Consider the following 12,500-nt stretch of genomic DNA (forward strand, 5'->3'; position numbering starts at 1 on the left):
GCATAATCTAGTTGATTTATGCGTACAGTCTTTTCTCTGTCTCAAAGTATCTTGATTTTGTAGTTTAATTCATTTAGTTTAAGTTATTTGAAGAATTATTGGTGATTACTGTGCTTTCAAAACCTCATGAACACACACAAACTCTCTCTCCGTCTCGTTCTGTGTGCTGTAGGAAGTTGATGTCCGTGCTGAAGACGTATCTGGACGTGTCGAGTCGAGGAGAGGCCTGTGAACCCATCCTGAGGACGCTCAAAGCCCTCGAGTACATCTTCAAATTCATCGTCCGCTCCCGAATGCTCTACTCTCAGTAAGTTTGTGCGATCCATTCTTAAAGCCAGAAATTATGAACGAATCAGAAACACAGAATGAGACTCACAGACCAATGAAGACTGTAGGAGAGATGTTGTCATGTGACCTCTGTATCAGTCATTTGATTGGTCAGTTTCTCATGGACTGCTTGTTGCTCGTGTTGATTGTGTTTGAAATCGAATGCTAGTGTAATACGTGCTGCATAACACATATTGTGCCTATTATAATTTTTTAATATAAATATGCAGTATGTAACATTTCCAAAATGTGTACACTACCATTTAAAAGTTTGGGGTCAGTAAGATCTTTTAACGTTTTTGAAAGAAGTCTCTTCTGCTCATCAAGGCTGCATTTATTTGATAATATTGTGAAATATTGTGAAATATTTTTAAATTCTAAATAACTGTTTTATATGTGAATATTTTGTAAAATATAATTTATTCTTGTGATGCAAAGCTTAATTTTCAGCATCATTACTCCAGTCTTCAGTGTCACATGATCCTTCAGAAATCATTCTAATGTCTAATATATTGATTTGAAGCTCAAGAAACATTTATGATTATTATCAATGTGGAAAACACTGAGACCGTTATACGTTTTTTGATCAGGTTTGTTCCAATGTTACCTTATAGAAAGTTAATAAAAATAAATAATAATTTTAACATTATAAATGTCTTTACTGTCACTTTTGATCAGTTTTATGCATGAAAATCTTTTTTTTAAATCTGACCTCAAACTTTTGAATGGCAGACCTCATTATGTTTAATTAAGAAATTGCCGTCCAGTTATTGTTTCAGATGTAAATACGGCTATTTTGCATTTTTCTTCAATTTATTTGATTATTTATTAATCATTTTATTCATTTTTTTGCGTAATGTTTTCTGACTGTCCAATAAATTGATATTTTCAATTTTGACACACTAGAAGTGCATTGCATTGTGGAATACGGTAAAAAAAAATTTGAATGCAGAATATTTCTTAATATTTTTCTTTTGAATTCAGCTTGAAATATGTTTTGGAAAACCGCCAGAAACTCGAGTTGTGACGAGTGCTATGCTAGTCCTCTGTTCTGAGCGCAGTCTGTGACTGTTCATCTGAACGAGGGCTGAAAACAAAACAAAACACAAGGAAATGGAGGTCCAGCTGCTCTGGGCTGAGATTAAGGGGTCGTTTTTTAGGGGTTTTGACAGGGTCGCATGTCCTCCGGCACGTTCTGTCCCGGCGTTTTGTCGAGGAGCGTAACAGCGCTGTCTGACAGTCATTAAGGGCCCGTGTGTGTGTGTGTGTGTGATTGATGACTCTGCCTGTCGGGCCCCTGGATGCCGTCATCGAGCGGTACTGCTGAAACACACACTGTGGCTCATGCTTATTCACACTGTTCCCTGTGACAGCTTCACACTCAAGTATGCAAACACACACACACACAAACACCACTATATAAATGTGTGCATTAAACAGCATTTATAAACGTGTGTGTCAGACACTGAACTAACTTTAACTTGCTCAAAAATACTCTCTTCAAACGGCTGCGCTGCTGTGAAGTCATTTGAGGTAAAGTACAGTTGTTACTGTTTGTATACTTGCATTGTGTTACGGATGTTCTGGCACATTTTGCAATGCAACGGTTACGCCACGAGAGATTGTGTTGCTAGAAGCGTCCGCGGTTCACAAACTGTGTGTGTGTTGTACAGCGTGTTCAGTGTGTTCAGTCATCAGGTTTGTGTAGCAGCTGATTGCATCATTAATTTGCCTAATAGTCTTTGATGCTAAAACAGCTGCTAAATGAATCTTAATAAGTGCGTGCGTGCGTGTGTGTGTGTGTGTGTGTGTGTGTGTGTGTGTGTGTGCGCGCACTAATGACCGACAGGAGAGAGTGATAGATCTGTCTCTCTGCAAACTGCATTTGATAACATCTATCTATCTATCTATCTATCTATCTATCTATCTATCTATCTATCTATCTATCTATCTATCTATCTATCTATCTATCTGTCTGTCTGTCTGTCTGTCTGTCTGTCTGTCTACCCATCTATCTATCTATATCTGTCTGTCTGTCTACCCATCTATCTATCTATATCTGTCTGTCTGTCTACCCATCTATCTATCTATCTATCTATCTATCTATCTATCTATCTATCTATCTATCTGTCTGTCTGTCTGTCTGTCTGTCTGTCTGTCTGTCTGTCTGTCTGTCTGTCTGTCTGTCCGTCCATCCATCTCATATTAACTAGTCTGTTTACTACAGTGTGCTGATGCATCCTAACATCTTCAGAAATGCAGCCCCATCACGGCCGGATGATTTTTCAGTGTTTATTAGTCTGAAGTCTCTCCGCACGAGTGTTTTCACTCTGGACTCAGTGCCGGCAGGAGGCGCTTCACTCTGATAATGGAGTTTGATGGAAAGGGTTACTGCTCTGCTTTTAAATTAACTCTCTGATACATCCAGATAAAACCACAGACATTATATTCCCAGAGCCAAGAGTCTTTTCACCATGTGGGTGTGAGAACGCCTGGGTCGGGTGCAAGCTCTGGAAGTTTAAGAAATCCTTTATATTAAATAGCTGAAAAGAGGAAATTCTGAGAATTTCAACAGAGCTGAAAAAAGGAAAATTACCCAAAATTATTCATGATTTATTTATTATTTAGATATTTGGGTGATTCTTCAATTTGGGGAACTTTTTGTCCTCTAGCTTGAAATGCCTATAGAGTAAATGCTTATAAAGTTGGTTTATAAACTTATAAAGCCTATTTTTTTGCTTTTTTATTTTAATGACTTCTTTAAAATAACTTTTTTTGTGTGTGTTGAAAAGATAATCAGCCAGATTTTATTAAACAAGCTCTGTTTTAGGATTCAAAATGTTCATTGAAACATTTTCTGAATCAAATTGATTTGTCATCCTTCCGCTAGCGTGGGGGTTTCCCAACCAGTTGATTTAAAAGCTAACAATTAAATAATAAAAAAAGTACATTTAAATAAATAAAGTAAATAAAAGAAAGTAAATAAAAATAATACGCTAAAAATTATGAAATATTTGATTTGTTTACCTGCATGTCATGTGACCATTACCAACATCAGAGTAGTTACATTTTTATTATTAATATAAATTATGTATTAATATATATACATATTTTTTTTATTGCTTTTATAATTTTAATTTTAAATTTAATATTTATGCACTTTCGTTATTTTTATTAGTTGTTTTAATCAATATTTTATTTTTTATTACATTTTATTTCGTTTTCCGTTTGTATTTAGTTCCATTTAGTAACTGTATTGCTTAAACTCAAACTTACAAGCTTACAACATTAATTTTCGTTACTTTAAGTTTTTCATTGATATTCAATTTTATTTCAAAAACAATAAAAACAATTAAAAAAAATTTGTTCTAGTTAATGATAATAAGAACATGCAAATGTGTTGTTAAATTATTGAAATATTAACTTTAAATTATGTCATTTTAACTTCTTAAAATTAAATTATTTAATATTATATTTTAGTAAATATATTTGTCAGGGGATCTTTGCACTTTGAGATCTAGTGGTTGATAGTTAATGATAGTAAATAGTGTATCCCTTCTGGAATGTTGTGTTGACCAATCAGCATCCAGGACCAGAACGGGTCTGTATTCCAAACAGAATTTTGTTGTGTGTGTGTGTGTGTGTGTGTGTGTGTGTGTGTGTTTGCTGGTTTCTTCAAGGGTTTTCATCTTCTCACACATTCTCTGTGCTGTTGCTGTGTGTGTGTTTTATCTCTTTGAGTGGTTGTTTTTATCCTCTAATGGCTCTCATTCATACCCACTATCAGGATTAACACAGTGTGTGTGGGTGTGTGTGTGTGTGTTTTTAGCCGTATGCAGAATGAGCGACTTGAGCGTAATGAATATATAATGTCTTTGCATAAGTGCATCTTGTGTTTAGAACTATTTTTAAGTGATTTTGTATGTGTGTTTGTTTTTCTGTGGATTTACTAATTCTAGGAAATGCACATCTACTTGTCTTGATGTAAGAATATACAGTATGCATCATGTTTTGTGAGCTCGTGTGTTTATTATAGTGTGTGTGTGTGTGTGTGGTATTGTGTGAGGTTGGAGGTGGCGTATTAACTGCGGCTCTCATGTGGATTATAGGAACAATGCTTCAGTAATCACGTCTGTTCTTCAGCGGTACCACGGTAAATACTGTCATGTGTTACAGCATAATCTCCACCCTCAGAAAGCCCACCGACTATAACATCTGTGCCGAGTTACTCCTGACAGACAAACAGATAAACCAGAGAGAGAGAGAGAGAGAGAGAGAGCACTGATCTCCACACAGCTGACCTGATGGACAGAGACAGGAGAGAAAACACCATGAAAGAAGCACATCAGAGATAGATAGATTAATTTTGGGGCTGTATCTTATTAAAGGGGTGGTTGATTATGATTTCCCTTTTCTAACTTTAGTTAGTGTGTAATGTTGCTGTTTGATCATAAACAACCTCTGCAAAGTTACGACGCTCAAAGTTCAAAGCAAAGGGAGATATTTGCTTTTAAAGCTGCCGTCGGCAAAATTTTTTTGATCATATTCAGTGTAATCGACACTATAATCCGACAGAACAACATAAATAAGGTGGTTTTAGAAAAAAACCCGAGCTTCTAACTCCACCTGGAGCGTGTTATTTGTTTTGCAAAAATCCAGCGCTCCCGCTTCATCAGGTCCAATCAGCGCAGGGGGGGGTGAGATCTGACTGTCAATCACAGGTCGTGCACACGCCACAGATCCCCCCTCACTCGCGCACGTTAATATCACATGCACACGCCACGCCTGAAGTTCGCCTGGAGATTGCATGAAGCGTGATGGCGGAGAGAAAATCTACTAACAAGCTTCCAATTCCTCGGTTATTGCTATCTATGGATAGATTAGCCAGGGCAGCCTACCTCCGAGTCCATGGTGTTGATAGATGCTGAAGAGACGGACGCGTTCACAGAAAATCAGGTACACACGCACAGTGACGCACTGACGAGCACGACCTCGATGGGAGGGTGCTCGCTGGTAGTGGGGAGGGGCATGAGAGTTGTAAACATTCAAAATTTTGGCTAATCGACCCAATCTGCCAGACTTGCCGACGGCAGCTTTAAAGAAATCACTTTTTAAGGACTACAACAAACGGCTGGTAGAGACTACACCACATTCGTCCCGGGTTAGTGACATCACTAACCCTAGAATTTACATAAACTCCGCCCCCTGAACACTATTTATAGATTATCAAAACAGAATATGCTAATCAATGACTAGAAGATAACTACACATAAGCTACATAAATTCATCAACTAACCATTCAGAAATGTCCTGTTGCTTCTACATGTTGTCACTTCTTAGTCTCTCCATCATTGTCTGAATCCGGTTTGAACATAAAAGGCAAAAAGTTTTTGACATTTTCAGTGCATGTCTGTGTGAGTGCAAGCTCTTGAAGCTCCGCCCCCTGTGCCGGGAGCAGCAGCTCATTTGCATTTAAAGGAACACACACAAAACGGTGCGTTTTTGCTCACACTCAAAAAAGTGACAATTTTTACATGTTATATAAAAATATCTGTGGGGTATTTTGAGCTAAAACTTCACACACACACTCTGGAGACATCAGAGACTTATTTTACATCTTGTCAAAAAGGGCATTATACCACACCTTTAAAGGAAGTTTCGTTCAAAGTCACTATCAGTCAGAACTGCCGGCACACTATCCTCTGCTTCTGTCTCCTAAAACACAGCTGGATCTCTCTTACAAACAGATGAAAGAAACAGACTTTAGATCCACAACCCACCCACAAACTAACTAGGCTCATCATGCTCTTTTTTGCTGACTAGATGCATTGCAATAAAGCGTTAAGCAGATAAAGTTGAACATATTATGTTTTTTGGGGATATTACCTTTCATGTCGTGTGTAATACAGCTGTTTGTGAATGTCAAAGGTCTGCAAAGTTTCAAAGGTCAAAGTGCAGATAAATGGAGTTATTGTGTCCCAACTGTCCCTTCGTAGGTTTTTAACTAATTTGCATAATTCCAGCCTATGGTTTTAATTGGCTGTCCATAAATGACACCTACTTTGCCCCGCCCACAAACACTATAGTTGTATCTGAGACTGGAAGAGTTTGGTTCGTGTTGTTCATGTGGAGAATACGCTGTTTTCTGCTGACAAAGCAAATCCACTTTGATGAGATTGATACGATAAAACACACGCCATCGTTACTGTTCATGTCACTATGTGTTAAGAGCTGAGATTCAGATATGATAATGAGCGTTTGATTTCTGACCAATCACAGCAGACTGGACCATCTGACCAATCACAGCAGAGCAGCTCTCGGAGAGGCGGGGTTTAGAGAGACTGAATCGGTGATCAAACCGTTTCAGACACTTGAGAGAAAAGAGCTGATGCTGCACTGGATATTATGAGAAAATTAAAGTGTTTAATTTATATATTATATATATATAAAACGATAAATAACTAATTTAAAAACTATAATAAATGTTTAGGGAAGAGATGCTGATTCAGTGCTGTATGGGGATGGATCTTAACCAATACCAGTTTGATAGTTGTGTAGTTGTGTTGTGTCTGTCTAGCAGATTTAGTTGCACATTTACAACATTCAAGACCAACAGGTTTAATGGCTGATGTGTGAAATATATATTACGCCGCTCACAAGCGTTCTCTATCTCTCTTCTTCAGACTGTATGAAGGCAAGGAACAGGCGGAGTTTGAAGAATCTCTCAAAAGTTTATTTGAGTCGATCAATAACCTGATGAAAAGTGACTACACCACTACACTACTGCAGCAGGTATGAATGTGTGTCTGTTATTACAGTTCTTTCCCATTGCTAACACACAGTTTTGCAAACTAGGCTGGTTTGATCAAAATACTTAACACAATTCACAAAAAAAACTGGACTGGACTGAACAAAAATATGCTCAAAAAACAGTAAACTGAAAAAGATTGAAGTGTTTACAATGAAGCATTGAGGTGTTTGGTCAGGTGACACATGTATCGGCCAATCAGCTCATGGAGTGTCATTTTGAATGGCAGTGCTTTGAAATAGCAAACATGTGACTTTATGTCAGATTGTTGTGTGTTATGCAGAGAACCGTGTTCAGTGTGTTTAAAAAGTGTGTAAAGCAGAAAATGTGTTTAGACTTTTGGAGACTTGAGAAGAGGTTTTGCTCTCTGTGTGTCAGTTTAAATAATTGTGCTGTGCGTGTCATTTTAGTGTGTTAGCAATTGGAAAAAACTGTAGAGCTGTGCTAATATATTTATTACTAAATTCAGTTCAATTATGCATAATTCACACATTAAATGATTGATGACGCGGTGAGGTACACAAGTCTGGGATTGATAGATTCTGTTTACTCAGGTTTGTGAAAATGTATAATCCAGCCAGGTTGGTCATAAGTTCAGTACAAAGGTGTCACATGATAAGTATCACAATTTAGCTTTTTTAGATATTTCTTGATGTCACCTCATAATTTATTATTTTTTACATTTTTCAAAATATTAAAACAATATGATTGCATGCACATATCATTCAATATGTATGTATACACAGTATATAATGGATATGAAATGGGTAACACGTTACAATAAGACCCTCTTGTTATTGTAACGTGTGAGTGTGAGTGTGTGTGTGTGTGTGTGTGTGAGAGAGAGAGAGAGAGAGAGAGAGAGTGTGTGTGTGTGTGTGTGTGTGAGATTGTGAGAGAGAGAGAGAGAGAGAGAGAGTGTGTGTGTGTGTGTGTGTGTGTGTGTGTGCGTGTATGAAAATGTGTGTGTGTGTGTGTGTGTGAGATTGTGAGAGAGAGAGAGAGTGTGTGTGTGTGTGTATGAAAATGTGTGTGCGTCTGTGTGTGTGTGTGTGTGTGTGTGTGTGTGTGTGTGTGTGTGTGTGTGTGTGTGTAGGTATATATGGGAAACACATTTCATTTGTTAACATTAATTAACATGACCTAACAATGAACAATATTTTGAAAGCATTTATTAATCTTAGTTAATGTTAATTTCTACATTTACTAATACATTATTTAAATCATAATTTGCAACTGTGAGCTAACAAGAACAATGACACAATAACAGAAGGTTCATAAATGTAAAAATATATTGCTTATTTTTACTTCGTTAACTAATGTTCACAAATTAGACCTTACTGTAAATATAGTGTTACCAATTTATGTGTATACATATTAAATATGTAATATTATATAAAATGTTATAATAAATTATTTTATTGTAACATAATAATAAAATAAAATAATTGTAATACTTTGTTCACATAATTTTTTTAAATGTTATACAATTTAAAATTGTTTTATAACATTATATGTGTGTGTGTGTGTGTGTGTGTGTGTGTGTGTGTGTGTGTGTGTGTGTAGGTGGCTGCTCTGAAGTACTTGCCCTCAGTCCTGCAAGATGTGGAGACGGTTTTCGATGCTAAACTCCTCAGGTGAGTCTCATAACAGCCTAAAACAAGCCCTGATCAGTCCTGACTCCTAGCTTGACCTTCTCGACGCCGTAACGACTGATATACCGAGGAACTTAACAGTGCTTGATGACACTTTGATGACCCACATCAAGTTTGGGACATCAGTAACTGCCGAAATCAATCGCACAGGTTCTCCTTCATCCTGAGGGTCTTTAATGCCCCTGTCCTCCTACATTTACCAGAGCTTCTCTCAAATATAATGTTATTATAAACCGTAATGTGACTTTAACCGGTTTAGCTGATCATGCGAGGAACTGAGGCAGATGTCTGATGTCTCGGCTGCAGTTTTTAATGAGTTTGAGGAGACAGTGGAGTGAGTTTCCCTCATATAGACTGCAGAAACTGAGTGTTTTTATGTAGTCAGAGCTGGGAGTGTGTGTTTGGCTTCAAGTGGCGTCCGATTCATCACTGTACACACACCACACAGGAGGGTCGATATGATACAGTAGTTTCTCACAGACACCAGCGGCGTTCAGACTCGATCAATAAAACACAGGTCACTTTCTCTGCCCGCAGGAGCTTTAGCATTAATTTATGGATTCATTTATTCTATTTTTATCTTTTACTAAAAATACAAACTGACAGTTATTGTTCTGCAGAAGCTGATTAAACTTGAGTAAATCATCACAAAACTCATTGCCAATGAGACATTAAATGCATGAATTCCTTTGCATTAATTCCCCATTTAAACTTGTTTTTTCTACTTTTTTAATAATTTTTTATGTGTTTGTGTATGTGTGTGTGTGTGTGTGTGTGTGTGTCCGCAGTAAGCTGTTGTATGACTTCTATTCCTGTATTCCCCCGGATAAACTACAGAAACCCAAAGTGGCATCCATGACTGAGATTGTGGGCAGCAAACTCTTCCACAGACAAGGTGAAACACACACACACACACACACACACACACACACACACACACACACACACACACACACACACACACACACACACACACACACACACACACACACACACACACACATCTAGAGGTTTGCCATGCTAATTCCCAGCATGAATTGCAGCATGAATAATTTTTTATAGGATTATTGCATTATTATTCACTGAGTTTTTTTGTGTGTTTGTTGATGCTTTGTAATTATTGTTAGTGATTTGTTGTGTGTTGTGATATTAAGTGCTCATCTTTTTAAATTTAGTGATTGTCACCAAAATTATCAGTGTATTGTCACTATATTGAAACTTTGCTGAATGAGAAATCTGTAGTTGCCTTAGTGAATTTATTGTCTGGATGTGTCATTTTGCATTCAGTAAACGTGCATATTCATATTCACTAACATTTAGCATGTAGTACACTATAAGTAACATCAACATCAAAAAAGTGATATTTATATTCTGGACTATTTTTAGGGTCCTCTAGTCAAATGTAAATGTCTCTTTGCACAGACGATCAGATGCTCTCTTCTCTTCCCACAGCTCGTGTCATTTGTTATTTTTCACAGTCTTTTCCTTCGCTCTTTCTTTCTCTAGGTTTATATGATAGCCTCTGGCCTGCTCCTGCCAAACGGCCTGTTAACTAGATGCTATAAAGTGATGAATGGTGTGTGTGTGTGTGTGTGTGTGTGTGTGTGTGTGTGTGTGTGTGCAGAGCCTCAGTCCCTGGGGCCCTAAGCAATACTTAACATACACAGCCGTCATACCTGACCCGTGAGCCATGTAAACCATTTGCCATTTCCACACAGTCACACCTGACACCCCAGTGCTCCCACTACAGTCCTCCCTCCTTTAACTAGTACTAATGCAAATGTAATTCCAGATATGAGAAATAGACATTTTTACTAGAAAAAGTACATTCTTAATATCAAGAATTCACATTTTAAATAAGTTTAAGTACAAATTTAATTATTGATATCAAAAATGCATCCTGTGATAGAATAAAAGCTAAAATGGCTTGCCATAGCATGTCACCGTGTTTTAAAGGTAGGGTAGGTGATCCTGTTCAGAAACACTTTTTTTTATACTGGGTGAAATGGTCCTTCCATCCTGATAGTAGTCAATACATTATGTGTTTAGAAAAAGGAATGAAAAAAATCAGACCTCTGTAGCAGCTGCAGGACAGTAAAAACTCTGACCAATCACTGCCATTCGGTGCGAATGTAAAGAACCAATCAGATGCCTTCATGTCTCGTGCCCGCCCCGAGCCCCACTGCGCGCGCTGCCCGGCGTGCACTCATCACATGTCACCGTTCCCGGAAATATTCAGCTCAAAGCACCTGCATGTGCAGTCAGCGAAGGCAAACAAGGCAAAAACTACTTCCTCGGACCCTGCCCGCGCTCTTGAACGACCTCCTCTGCTTCGCCCTCAACCCCGGACCTGTCCTCGAGCCGACGATGCGGTACTTTTCTCCGGACTCGGAGTGTACGTTAGTCTTCATTAGAGTCAACAATGTTTTCATCATGGAAACTCTTACATGCAAAACACCGTATATGTTATGAATCTTACACGAAATTCATCTTCATCACAGTGTAACTGATGGTAATGGAAAAACGTGTATCAATGCAACCTGTTTTTAGTTTTGCCTTATAAATATAGCTCGTTACCGAATGAAACTTTACCATTATCGATATGCTAGCTTGATAGTGAGTACTAAAAGAAATCTTATTTGTTTATATTCATAGTGATAAAGTTAGGTATTTTATTACATGTGATTCTGACATGATGTCACTGTATGTACTGCGCTCCTTCCTCTCCACTCGTCTCAGGTAATAAATGCGTCTTGTTCCAGCCTGAGCGTTTGGCGTCGCGCGTTCATGTGTTTTGGGGGCGTGGCTTTGGAAGGAGCTCAGAAGGGAGGGGGTGGAGTGAATGGAAATAATGAGCTGTGTTTATTGCAGATTAAAAGGTCTACAGTCACTCGATTTTTAAATTTTCTTTTTCAGAGTACTTACATTTTAATTATGTATTGGTATATAAAGACAGTTTAAACAAATTTGGAATGTTTTTTTTTTAGAAAAATGATTACCTACCCTACCTTTAAGTGATAAAAGCAATACTTGATACTTGATTATTTACTGAGGGATGTGCATCCATATAGACCAGTGTGTCCAGCCGATCAACATTTGAAATGCAATATAGCCTATAAATCAATAGTTAATGTCAATACATTGCTTTCTTGCAGTGTTGTAACTAAACTGACTAGGAGACTAGATGATCATTGTCTTGTTTTGGGCGGCAGTGGCTCAGTGGTTCATGTAGATTGGCTACAAACCGGAAGGTTGGTGGTTCAATCCCCGGTTCCACCTGACCAAGTGTCGAGGTGTCCATGAGCAAGACACCTAACCCCAGCTGCTCCCGACGAGCTGGGTGGCGCCTTGCATGGCTGACACCGCCGTCGGTGTATGAATGTGTGAGTGAATGGGTGAATGTGAGGCTATATGTAAAGCGCTTTGGTGGCCATAGGTCTGTGAAAGCGCTATATAAATGCAGTCCATTTACCATTTACCATTTGTTTTAAAAGTATGTGCGTCTATAATGAGGAGTGTCATCACACCCGTATTGTACTGGTCCTCACAGATGTGTTGCTGGAAAGTCAAGTCAAGTCAAGTCAAGTTTATTTGTATAGCGCTTTTCACAATACAGATTGTATCAAAGCAGCTTCACAGTATTAAATTTAAATAATACAACAAAGTTTATTTCAAGAGGAATTTATTGATTGATAAAATTAAATTAAATA

At 37.9% G+C, this 12,500-nt stretch overlaps 1 protein-coding gene and 1 long non-coding RNA gene across 5 annotated transcripts in view; one reads left to right on the plus strand and one right to left on the minus strand.

Moving 5' to 3' along the window:
- dock2 (dedicator of cytokinesis 2) overlaps positions 1-12,500 on the plus strand; it is a 132,644-nt gene that overhangs the window by 25,555 nt on the left and 94,589 nt on the right. For both annotated transcript variants that reach the window (XM_082176836.1, XM_082176835.1), the window contains exons 21-24: positions 173-307; positions 7,011-7,119; positions 8,702-8,772; positions 9,579-9,685. In XM_082176836.1, the coding sequence (XP_082032962.1) occupies positions 173-307; positions 7,011-7,119; positions 8,702-8,772; positions 9,579-9,685 (422 nt within the window). The remainder of the gene's footprint in view (positions 1-172; positions 308-7,010; positions 7,120-8,701; positions 8,773-9,578; positions 9,686-12,500) is intronic.
- LOC309504192 overlaps positions 1-12,500 on the minus strand; it is a 95,303-nt gene that overhangs the window by 2,151 nt on the left and 80,652 nt on the right. The gene's annotated exons all lie outside the window — the stretch shown is intronic.

This window comes from Leuciscus leuciscus (genome assembly GCF_965113295.1).
Source record: "Leuciscus leuciscus genome assembly, chromosome: 8".
Taxonomy (NCBI): Eukaryota; Metazoa; Chordata; class Actinopteri; order Cypriniformes; family Leuciscidae; genus Leuciscus; species Leuciscus leuciscus.